Source organism: Crocuta crocuta, unplaced genomic scaffold, assembly GCF_008692635.1.
Source record: "Crocuta crocuta isolate KB4526 unplaced genomic scaffold, BGI_CrCroc_1.0 scaffold587, whole genome shotgun sequence".
NCBI classification, from domain to species: domain Eukaryota; kingdom Metazoa; phylum Chordata; class Mammalia; order Carnivora; family Hyaenidae; genus Crocuta; species Crocuta crocuta.
In genome coordinates this window covers 2,773,465-2,786,621 of record NW_027532403.1, presented here as the reverse complement: position 1 = coordinate 2,786,621, position 13,157 = coordinate 2,773,465, and the positions used below count along the sequence as shown (strand labels likewise).

The window sequence follows — 13,157 nt, the reverse complement described above, 5'->3', positions numbered from 1 at the left end:
CCCAGTGCTTTCAAAAAGTTCATTGCAATGCTAACATTAGAAACTATAACATAACACTGATTAACATAACATTTATAACAGATCATTTTGTTCCCTAGCTCTAGGATTTCTCAAATTTGGAGTAAAAACTAAAGCTAAACTGAGCATTAAACTGCTTCATGAGATTTAAAAATTTCTTGAAAAATGTTTAGAAATTCCTTGAAAGACAGTATGTCCTTTAAAACTGATTTGGACATTCTGAAAAAGCTCTCCAATGTAGTAGTTTCCAGCTGTTGAGATTAGTTCATGATTATTTCGTTTGTTCATAACAAATCTACAAAACTATCTTATTAAAATAATTGCTAACATATCTTAGATTGAGTAATTTATATGTATTTGAAAGCTGCTAGTATCCTCTACTACAATCAAAGTGATTTAACTTTTTGGTTAAGAATATTGCACAGATTTGGGAGGGTTTATTTTTTAGGTAAGGAATACATGTTACCTTTTATCTGAGGTCCAGTATTTGATTTTGTAACAACATAAATTAATCCAAATAAGTTAGTACAACAACTTATAAATCACTTATAAAAATAAGAGAGGAGATATACTAATTGTTTCATAATCCAAACTATTTGATTCTCCTAGTACAGTAGTTCCCTCTTATCTATGAGAAATACATCCACGACCCCCAGTGGATGCCTGAATCATCAGATAGCACTCAACCCTATATAAACTATGTTTTTCCTTATAATAAATAATTATGATAAAGTTTACTTTATAAATTAGGCACAGTAAGAGATTAAAAACAATAATTAATCAGTGGCTCAGTTGGTTAAACATTTGATTCTTGGTTTCAGCTCAGGTCATGATCTCATGGTTCATGGGTTGAAGCCCTGCATTCGGCTCTGTCATGGCAGCACAAAGCCTGCTTGGGATTCTCTCTTTCTCTCTCTCACTACTCCTCCCTTACTCGCTCTCTCTCTCTCTCTCTCAATAAATAAACTTAGAAAAAAAACAATAATAAAATAGAGCAATCATAACAAAATACAGTAATAAAAGTTATATAGAGTATTGTCTCTCTCTCTCAAAATATCTTATTGTACCGTATTTACTCTTCTTAGGATGTGACATGATAAAATTGCCTATGTGATGAGATGAAGTGAGATGAATGATGCAGGAATTGTGATGTTGTTTAGGCTACTATTGACCTTCTGACCTTATGTCAGAAGGAGAATCATCTGCTTCCAGATGACTGTGCAAGACTGAAACCACAGAAAGCAAATCCGTGGATAAGTGGGGACTCCTAAACCACTAGCTGGGAAATAGTTTGCTTCCCTTGGCCTTGACCACCAGTGTCTCTCATCTGAGCTTCTCTACCTCTGGTCACACCACTGTGGGAACACAGGGCTCTGGAAGACAGTCTCCCCTACCTGCCACTTATTATATCACTTCACCTGAAACAGGATTGGCCTTTTTCTCATTTTCCTCAGCACAAGTGAGATCAATCTATAATTTTTAATAAGATCCTCTTTAAAAACTGGAAATAACAGGAAAAAAGAACAAACCATAGAGTAGCTTCCAATCACTGTTCAAGGCCAGACCCATGAAGGGTTTCTTTTGAAGTTAGTACGCTGCCTCACTTCTGACTTGGCCAAAGAAGGGACACTCTTCAACCCTGGAATTCCAGAACCCTGAAAGAGCCTGAGAGTCCAGGAAAATGTCTCCTCTCCAGATAGTATTCCCACCACATGGTACCTGCCTCCAAGAATCTTCATTTCTGCCTCAAAATTAACATTCTCCCATTGTGGAAAGAAAAGAGGAAGAAATAATGGTTTTTACCTGTGGTCAGACTGTCTCTTCTGAGAAATAGTTATTTTGTTTATTAAAAGACTTTATTAAGTTTTCTAGTAATTTAATTTTTTTTCTATTATTTAAAAAGGGAGGCCCAGGATATGATCAGAAAACAGATGAAGGGGCAGCTGAGTGCCTCATTTGGTTAAGCATCCAACTCTTGATTTCAGCTCAGGTCATAATCCCAGGGTTGTGGGATCAAGCTCCACATCAGGCTCCATGATGAGTGTGGAGTTGGCTTAAGATTCTTTCTCTCTGCCTGCCCCTCTCCCCCACTAGCACTCTATCTAAAGTAAAAAATGAAACAGAGTTGAAGGAAGAAGTCTAAAATGTTCTGCATAAACAAATGAAGAAAAGAAAGACAGGGTAGCAATACTTGTATCAGAAAAATAGACTCTAAAACAGAGACTGTAGGTGCGCCTGGGTGGTTCAGTCAGTTGGGCATCCAACTTCGGCTCAGGTCATGATTACGACAGTACAGGCCTACTGAACAGACCTCAATAAGTAACAAAAATCTCCACCAAACAACCTAAACTTACACCTAAAGGAGCTACAAAAAGAAGAACAAACAAAACCCCAAACCAGTAGAAAGAAGTAAATAATAAAAATTAGAGCAAAAATAAACAAGACAGAACTAAAAAAATAATAGAACAGATAAATGAACCAGGAGCTAGTTCTTTGAAAAGATTAATAAAATTGACAAGCCTCTAGCCAGACTTATAAAGAGAGAGAAAGAGAGAGAGAGAGAACTCAAATAAACAAAATCAGAAATGAAAGAGGAGAAATAACAACCAACACCAGAGAAATACAGGAGTTATAGGAGAATGTTATGAAAAATTATATGCCAAAATATTGGACAACCTAAAAGAAATGAATAAATTATTAAAAACATATAACCTCTGGGGCACCTGGGTGGCTCAGCTGGTTAAACATCCAACTTTGGCTCAGGTCATATCTCACAGTTCATGGTTTTGAGGCCCACATGGGGCTCTTTGCTGACAGCTTGGAGCCTGGAGCCAACTTTGGATTCTGTGACTCTCTCTCTTTCTCTCTCTCTCTCTCTGCCCCTTCCCTGCTCATGCTCTTTCTCTCTCTCTCTCAAAAATAAGTAAACATTAAATATATACATACATTTATATAACCTCTAAAACTGAATCAGGAAGAAATAGAAAATTCCAATGGACTGATCACCAGCAATGAAATTGAGGCAGTAATCAAACAACCTCCAACAAACAGAAGTCCAGGACCAGATGGCTTCACAGGTGAATTCTACCAAACATTTAAAGACTTAGCACCTATTCTTCTCAAACTATTCCAAACAATAGAAGAGGAAGGAAAGCTTCCAAATTCAATCTATGAGAGCAGCATTACCCTGATACTAACAACAGATAAAGACACTGCAAAAAAGAGAACTACAGGCCAATTTCTCTGATGAACATAGATGCAGAAATATTCCACAAAATATTAGCAAACTGAATTCAATAATACATTAAAAAAATCATTCACCCTGATTAAATGATTTATTCCTGGGATGCAAGGGTGGTTTAACATTCACAAACCAATGAGATACATCACATGAACAAGAGAAAGGACAAAAACCATGTGATCATTTCATAGATGCAGAAAAAGGATTTGACACAGTACAACATCCATTCATGATAAAAACCCTCAACAAAGTAGGTTTAGAGGGAACATACCTCAACATAATAAATGACATGTATGAAAAACCCACAGCTAACAGTGAAAAACTGAGGACTTCCCTAAGACCAGGAACAATACAAGGATGTCTGCTCTCACTATTTTTTTCAGCATAGTGTTGAAAGTCCTAACCACAGCAATCCAAACACATAAAGGGCATCCAAATTGGTAAAGAAGAAGTAAAACTTTCATTATTTACAGATAACATGATAGTCTATAAAGAAAACCCTAAAAGCTCCACCAAAATATTCTAGAACTGATAAATGAATTCAGTAAAGTCACAGGATATAAAATCAATGTACATAAATCTATTGCTATTTCTATACACTAATAATGAAGTAGCAGAAAGAGAAATTAAGAAAATCCCATTTACAATCACACCAAAAATAAGAAAATACCTGGGAATAGACTTAACCAAGGAAGTAAAAGACCCGTACTCTGAAAACTATAAAACATTGATATAAGAAATTGAAAATGACACAAACAAATGGAAAGATGTTCCACGCTCATGGGTTGAATTGTTAAAATGTTCATAATATCCAGAGCAGATTTAATGCAATTCCTATCAAAATACCAACAGCATTCTTCACAGAACTAAAGAAAATAATCCTAAAATTTGAGTGGAATCATAAAAGCCCAAATAGCCAAAGTAATTTTGAAAAAACAACAAAACTGGAGGTATTACAATCCCAGATTTCAAGATATACTACAAAACTGTAGTAATCAAAACAGCGTGGTACTGGCACAAAAACAGACATGTAAATCAATAGAATAGAACAGAGAGCTCAGAAATAAACCCATGATTATATGGTCAACAATCTTTGACAAAGGAGGCTAGAGCATGCAATGGGGGAAAGAAAAAAACAGTATACTCAACAAATAATTCTGGGAAAGCTAGACAGCTACATACAAAAGAATGAAACTGGACCACCTTCTTACATCATACACAAAAATAAACTCAAAATGGATCAAAGACTTAACCGTGAGACTAGCAACCATAAAAGATCATGGAAAAGAACATAGCCAGTAATTTGTCTGGCATCAGCTATAGAAACATCTTTCTAGATATGTCTCCTGAGGTAAGGGAAACAAAAGCAAAAATAAACTATTGGGACTACATCAAAAGAAAAAGCTTCTGCACAGTAAAAGAAACAATAAACAAAACAAAAAGACACCTACTGAATGGGTAAAGATATTTGCAAGTGACATTTGCAATAAGGGGTTAGTATCCAAAATATATAAAGAACTTATATAACTGAATAACAGGAAGAAAAAAACACAGACACACACCAAATAATCCAATTAAAAATGGGCAGAAGACATGAACAGACATTTCACCAAAGAAGACATACAGATGGCCAACAGACACATAAAAAGATGTTCTACATCATTCATCATGCAAATCAAAACTACAATGAGATATCACCTCATACTTGTCAGAATGGCTAAAATCAAAAACACAAGAAACAAGGGTTGGCAAGGATGTGGAGAAAAAAGAACACTTGTGCACTGTTGGTGGGAATGCAAATTGGTGCAGCCCCTCTGGGAAACAGTATGAATGTTCCTCAGAAAGTTAAAAATAGAACTACCCTATGATCCAGTGATCACACACTACTGGATAACCAAAAAATACAGAAACAATAATTCTAAGGGATACATGCATCCCTATGTGTATTGCATCATTATTTACAATAGCCAAATTGTGAAAGCAATCTAAGTGTCCATCAACAGATGAATGGATAAAAAAGAACTGGTGTGTACTAAGGAATATTACTCAGTCATAAAAAAGAATGAAATCTTGCAATTTGCAAGAATATGGGTGGATCTAGATGATATAATGCTAAGTGAAATAAGTCAGTCAGTGAAAGACAAATATATGAATTGATCATATGTGGTATTTAGGACATAAAAAATGAACAAAGGAAAAAAGAGACAAACAAAAAACCAGACTTTTAACTACAGAGAACAAACTGGTGGTTACCAGACGGGAAGTGTGGGGGGAGGATAGATGAAATAGGTGATGAGGATTAAGAGTACACTTACTGTGATGAGAATTGAGTAATATACATAATTGTTGAATCACTATATTGTACACCTGAAACTAATATAACACTGCATGTTAACTATATTGGGAATATAAATAAATAAATAAAATGTTCTGTGGAAGGATGTAGGTCATTTGAAATAGATTAAGAAGGCCTTAATAGACTTCCCTAATATATTAAGGAAAGAGGGCTAGGTACAGATCACACAACCCACGGAGAAACAGGCCCAGCTAACATGGGTGGAAAGCTAATGCCAAGAAAGAGAGATGAGTGGTAAGTCTTTGCCACAGAGAACAATCACTTACCTTTCAAGAACAAGAATGAAAAATGTTTTATTTAATGTACTGGATCAGAATGTGGCTTAAAGCCTTTTTTTTTTTTTAATTTTTTTTAATGTTTTATTTATTTCTAGGAGAGAGAGAGAGACAGCGTGAGCAGGGGAGGGTCAGAGAGAGAGGGAGTCACAGACTCTGAAACAGGCTCCAGGCTCTGAGCTGGCAGTCAGCACAGAGCCCGACGCGGGGCTCGAACCCACGAACCACGAGATCATGACCTAAGCGAAAGTCGGACGCTCAACTGACTAAGCCACCCAGGCGCCCCTTAAAGTCTTTAGTTAAAGTCTGCACCCTTATGACTTACACATGAGAAATAAAACAGGGTAGTGTCCAGTGTGAGGTGACAGAGTGTGGGAATGGGTCAGCACGTGAGAGAAGTGAGGTCCAGAGTAGATGAGTAATTCTGTGGAAGGACTGGAGGGAACAGAGCCTTCTGTGTCACGTCACTGTCCCCATGCCCAGGAACCCTCCAAGATAAAGAGAGGAGACACTGGGTTTCCCCCTAACATAGGATGTTAGAATAGGATATTTTTCTTTCACCACTGAACATAGTGACTCAAAGCCATAGAGCTTTGGAATATCAGAAACTCCAGCCCATCCTTAGGGATGTGGTATGGCCTCTGGTCCTTATGAAAGAATCTCAGCACAGCCCTGCTGCCTTTTTCTTTCTTCTCGTATACACTCTGAGAAAAGCCATTCACTATGAATAAGTCCCCTGTACTTGAAAAATAAATTAGTGATCTTTTTGTTTATCTCTTCATACCTAAGAGAACAGGGATGAGGTATTAGTGAAAAAAGAGATAAAATGTTTATTCCATCATGTTATTACTTCTCTAGAACAGTCTCTCCCAAGTAGGATGTGTATTATTTAGAGACTGAATGAAGATTCACTATTGTGTGGAAAGGAAATATTAGAAATATTATGTGTTGTGTAATGTTCATAGTTGTAGCTTTTAATAGTATGTAAGTAACTGACAAACAGACACATCCTGAGAGCATATGCCCACATTTTAATTGTTTACTTGATGGGATGGAATTGGAGACTACTGATGTTAAAGAAAAGAAAGAAAGAAAGAAAGAAAGAAAGAAAGAAAGAAAGAAAGAAAGAAAGAAAGAAAGAAAGAAAGAAAGAAAGAAAGAAGAAGGAAGGAAGGAAGGAAAGAAAAGAGAGAGAGAGAGAAAACAACCATTCATTCACTCAAAACAAGGAATTATCTCAAATGGATTTTCATGAAGGCAAATTTGTAGCTGGTAAAACCAGATCCTGAATTTACATAAGCCAACTTAGTAGTCTATTTACTTTTAACGGGAGACAATTACTTGGTGTCTCCTGAACACGAATTTCCACCTTCCAACTTCTAAACTGAATGTCAAATATTTGGACAACCCCAACATGCATAAAATGTAAATTCATTTAAAGAATTATCTTATCATTTCTTTATATGCCCTCAATAGCTTTAAAAATCTTAGCGAAGGGACAGCTGGCTGGCTCAGTCTGAGGAGCATGTGACTCTTGACCTCAGGGTTATGAGTCTCAAGCCCCACATTGAGTATAGAGATTACTTAAAAATAAAATCCTTAAAAAATATCTTAGAGAAATTGGTTCCAAATGTAAGAAAAAAATATGCAAGAATTTAAATAATCATTTTAGGGGTGCCTGCGTGGCTTAGTTGGTTAAGCGTTAGACACTTGTTGTCAGCTCAGGTCATGATCTCATGGTTCATGAGTTCAAGCCCTGCATCAGGCTTGTGCTGATAGCACTGAGCCTGCTTGGGATTCTCTCTCCTACTCTCTCTCTGCCCCTCCTCTGCTGGTACTCCCTTCTTCTCAAAGTAAATAAATAAACTTGAAAAATTTTAAAGAATCATTTTCAAGTGGCTTGTTTTTGCTATTGTTATCAAAATAAAACTATTACTGGTAAGAAATCTAACAAGCAAATTTAATGTGTGCTCGGTGGAATTTTTTTAGCAATTGATGTCACAGAAAGACAAACACTGGAAGAGTAGTTCCACAAGGACACTAACTCAAAACAGGTTGAAATGTCTTCATATTTTTAATAAAAATTTCTTCTGATTATAAAAATATATACAGGGGCGCCTGGATGGCTCAGTCAGTTAAGTGTCCAACTTCAGCTCAGGACATGATCTCATGGTTCATGGGCTCGAGCCCCCTGTCGGGCTCTATGCTGACAGCTCAGAGCCTGGAGCCTGTTTCAGATTCTGTATCTGCCTCTCTCTCTCTGACCCTCCCCTGCTCATGCTGTCTCTCTCTCTCTCAGAAATAAATAAAAAACATTGAAAAATTAAAAACAAAAATAAAACAAAAATATATACAAAAATATAAGTATTAAAATTATTTTGACTACATTTTTAAATGTAAAACTATCATCAAATTTTTCAATGTGACATTTTTCTGGGTACAAAAATAATTCAATATTGTAGATGAAACTAAGCCATATTCAGAAAATACTACTACTGTTACCACCAATAAAAATAATTTTGACAACAACAAAAATATTAATAGCAACTAAGACTCATGGAGTGCTAATTACGGGCCACGCTCTGTTTCATGCACTTTATGTGTATTAGTTTAGTGGTTCTGAGCCCAGGCTGCCCATGATGGCCATTAGAATCGCCAAGGGAGAATAACAAAGAAAATGATGGCTGGATTTCATCTCCAAAAGAGACTCTGACCCAAACGGACACTGGTCCATTCACCTGGACATTGGTGAATGTAATGTATGGTCAGCATTGAAAACAAATATATTGACACAATCCTGAGAACAACCCTGGAAGGAAAGAGTAATGATCTCTGTTTTACAGTAAGGAAAATGAGACATACAATTCATAAGCAACAGGATTTGGACCCAGGTCTGTCTCCAAAACTTAAGTTTTTACCACTAACCTCTACTACCCCTCAAAGACCACAAACCACTGAGTACTTGAGGGAGTGGTTTCATTCACATGGTATGCATAAAAGACCATTTCTATAATTTCTTTGCTGTTAGATTAAAAAAAAAAACACTTTGGGGGTGTCTGGGTGCCTCAGTCAGTTAAGCATCTGACTTTCAATTTTAGCTCAGGTCAGTATTTCCTGTTTTGTGGGTTCGAGCCCAGTGCTGTCAGCCTGCTTGGGATTCTCTCTCTCTCTGCCCTGCCCACACTCTTGCTCACACACTCTCTCACCCTTCCTCTCCCCCTCCCTCCTTCCCTCTCTCTCTCACTCTATTTCTCAAAATAAATAAATAAACTTTAAAAAAAAAAAAACCTTTTGCATAACCTTGGCTGTGAAAACAAACAAGACTCTGATCCTGGAATTACTGTGCTTTGCACATGACTGGGAAGCTGACCAAGCCTTAGGCAGTGCTGAATCGGGGATTTTACTGTTTACTGCTAAGAGTGATCTCCCCAGTTGGCTAATTTGGTGTCCCAGGATCCCTCCTGCAGCCAGCTGTCTCAGGGTTGGCCTGTACTTCTTCCTCACCCTTTATTTACCAAGAAAGTTCAAATAAATAATACAGATACATACAGCAAACAGGAAAAGTTCCTTTTTTCAACTGATATGTCTCCTCCAGGGCAAATAGGCTTGAAAATTCAGGAGCCACTTGCCAGCAGTTTTCTTTATTGCACTCCTCACCTCTTCTGGCTCAAATAGAGGCTGATAAAATACTCATTTAGTTAAAAAAAAAAAAAAGGCAGGAGGGGTAGAGGGGAATGAGAAATAAACTCAATGCTATGTTATCAGGAGGTTTATTTGGCCACCAGTCACATGAGTGACAACCTTGAATAAAGTAACCTGAATCTTGTCAGACCACAAAGCATTCTTCCTGCTGGCCAGAGGTGGTCTGTCTCAATGCCAAAGGCAAGAAATAAGGTGAGTAGAATTTAATTGGGAGAAAACATAGATGATAGCAATCTATCTATTTAGAGAGGAGAAATACTATCCTCTGAAATGCAGGGGGCACAGGGTAACTGACACCCGGGCAGGTATCAGCTAACATGAGATGTGGAGTGTAAAGTAGGCGGGTTACACCAGTGACTTGCAAGGAACGGGGGAGCAGGCATGGAGTCACAAAGCAGCGCCCAGACCTTCCACGCTCTGCGGGGTCTGTGCCACTGTTGAAATAAGGCATCTCATGGTATGATGAGATCAAAGGGTTTTAAATAAGACACGGTATCAAGAGGACATTTACTGAGCACAAGCCGCAGCCCTCTGGGTAGGTGCGTGTCACGTGTTGTCTCATGCGGTCCCCATGACAATCCTGAAAGGGGGTACTATTATTTCCCAGCAGCATTCCAGTATCACTCAAGTATTAAATAGGCAGAATGGATTTGAGATGAGGTGCGTTTGCTTCTAAAACCTTGCACTCTGTGCACAGTCCCCCTTGACTCACTATCTCTACCCTGGGCTTCAGGTTTACTTGGTGCAACCAGCCTTAGTGAAGGCACTTTTGAGCCACCAGCAGGGACTGTGAGGAACACAAGGCAGAGGCTCCTTTGCTAGTGGGAATCGGGTTGTTCCCCGGGACTCTACAGCTATGTGTAACAGTTCATTTCTGTCATTTATTGTGCTCTCTCGGGTTTTGCTTCTTGACTGGCTCCTTCCATCTCCCCTCACGTCCCAGGCAGATGGCAGTGCCTGCCTCTGGTCACTTGCCAACTACTCTCAGAAAATTCTCCCACCCCAGAGAGGCTCCAGTCCACTTGACCTAACTGTCCCAAAGCTTTTATTTCTGCTCCAATGGCTGAGTAAATGGTTCATGGCGTCATTTGGCCTTTAGTCACCCCCTTTTTGTAGCTATCCTCTGGGACTATATGATTAACAGGTCAGGGAGAGACTTCTCATTCATTCAGGAAGAATGTATAGAGTACATACTACGAGGGGGAAATGTTCTAGGTGCTGGAGACCTAGAGATGGCTAGAATTCAGCCCTTCCTTCCAGTGCCCTAGGGTTCAGCTCACTTGTTACAATGAGCACTGCCTGGAGACAGAGTCCTGAGATTCTGAGCAAGAGCACCTGATTTCCTCATTTGTAACTTCCTGCATGGGAGAGCCAGGGCAGGAGCCCAAGGCCGGCAGTTTCACTCAGAATTGTTCTCTTTATTCCAATTATTTGGTGCTGTCATCCGGAGGCTTCTGGTCTGAGAACTGTACTATGTTTCCCTCACTCTACCTCTTTTTGGGAGCCAGACCCCTTTACAAAAGGTCAGGGTGACAGGATAGGTATGTTAGAGCAGTTAGTGCCTTCGAATGAATGGAAATGGCTTCTTTGTTTGAGCAGCAGGTTGGAGACTTACCCAAGGAGTAAAAAAAACAAACCAACAGTAAGAGAGGGTGAGAGAGAAAGAGGAAGATGAGAGAGGGAGAGAGGAAGGGGGGAGGGGAGGGGAGAAGAAAAGGAAGGAGGGGGGAGAGAGATTTTTCAGGCAAGGTCCTTAGGCAGGATTATTATTTGCATTCAGTAAAAGTCCTACTTCTCCTTGATTAAAAACCCATTTAGTGTCAGAGGGGGTGTGGCATATTTATTCATTGTTATTTCTTAGCGGTGCGCAAAGTTACAATGCACCTGTTACTAGAAACCGGGAGTTGCAGTCAGGATTCCAGAAAGGGCAGGGGAGGAGAGAGAAGGGAGGAGATTTAATATGAAACTTAGCTTAACTTTCACAATGGTAGAATCACGTTTGTTCCCTATTCCCTTCCCATTTTTCACTGTTTTTTAAAGCAACTTCTGAGTTCTTACACAAAGTTATCAAAGAAGGAGCTTTTTTATGGCTTACAAAGAAACAGTTTTTTAAAAAAAACAAAACTCCACCTGTTTCCTCAGCTTCCAATATAAAGCTGACCAACTGAATAAAAACAGAGGCGTACATGAAATGTTCAGCTAGTTATAAATGAGAACATAGTCACTCACACACATAAGAACAGTTTGAGAGTTGTGAACCTTTATAGTTGGTAGCAGATTACCTCTAACAACCAGGAAGGAAACATACGTGCATTAAAAAACAACAATTAAGCAAATATATACACCCAAAGACAAATCGGAAGAAATCGCCCAAGTATACAAAATGGAATGAACAGGCATTTGAAGGCAGTTTCTGGGAAGATGTGAATGCCTTTTCATGAGATTACTTACCCGCACAAGTACAATTCCCCTTTCCTGAGGGAGGGCCTGGAGGACAGTCCCCGCCTTGCAGTACTGAGAGACGAACAAAACTAAATTTAAAAACTACTGGCAACAGAATGATAAGGAAGAGCAGCATAATCTTGATGGGCTTGAACGTTCAATAGGAAATAACGTGACTTTGCTCGAGCATAGCCCAGGCAAAGGGGGTCCGTCCGACCCCAAGCGTGTCCCCCCGGGTTGGCCTGCAGCCCTGGGGCATCTTTTACTCCGCTGTTATGCTGTAGTCCTCCAGCTCGGTCTCCTTCAACTCAAGACAGTGGCCTGCAGCCTGAAAGGGACACTCCAGGAAAGTTCTTTCTCTACGTTTTTGGGAAGTCCAAGTCCGTAAGAAATACCTGACACCCTTATGATAAATTTCGCAGTCAAACAGCCACAGTCTGGAAGTTTGCAGCTGACTTCACTGTGACAGCCAGAGCGGTGTAGGCAACGGCTAGCGAGAGAGAAAAGGAAAGAAGTGATGGAAAGTTCCAACCACGACCCTTGATGAGGCTGCAGGGAGAAATACAGAGGTAGGATTCCTCCCCAAACAGTTTCTCTTTATGAAAAGTAGAATGACTCCCTTTCCTTTTAAAAGGCCTTCTGGCTCCACCTCCTCTCTCCCTTAGTGACACTTGAGTGAGCCTCTGTTTGCAAATGTGAATGTGGGCAATTCCACGCTACAGGAAAGCAGGGAAGGCTGCCAGAGAGGAGATAACCGGCTACTCACCATAAATATTCCCGGCAGAACTAGGGACAGAGCAGTTAGTAGGGGGCTGTGGAGTTGCTCCTGATGTCTTGGAGGTACCTGCTGAGCAGTGGTGGGGTTTAACGCCTTGAAGGATGGAAACAAAGTTCAACTATGCCATATGAATCTGTGGTGAACAGCAGTGCCGATAATTCGGACTTGGAGTAATTGATCACTCACAGGAGCAATATCAGAACACAGTGTCAACACCAGTGCACATTCCTGGAGCTTAACTGTTTTTTTCTCTCTCCTGTATATTTTATAGCGGAATTTGAAAGATTATTCTTTCCAAATCAAAGGGAAATCCCTGAAGCCAAATGAAGAGATACAGTATGCACA

General features: G+C 39.3%; 1 protein-coding gene across 4 annotated transcripts in view; it reads right to left on the bottom strand.

Annotated features, from left to right (window-relative positions):
* Window positions 1–12,170, bottom strand: part of EGF (epidermal growth factor) — a 101,063-nt gene extending 88,893 nt beyond the window's left edge. For all 4 annotated transcript variants that reach the window (XM_077778466.1, XM_077778463.1, XM_077778464.1 and 1 more), the window contains exon 1: window positions 12,044–12,170. In XM_077778466.1, coding sequence (XP_077634592.1) covers window positions 12,044–12,170 — 127 coding nt within the window. The remainder of the gene's footprint in view (window positions 1–12,043) is intronic.
* Between the last annotated feature and the right edge of the window lie 987 nt (window positions 12,171–13,157).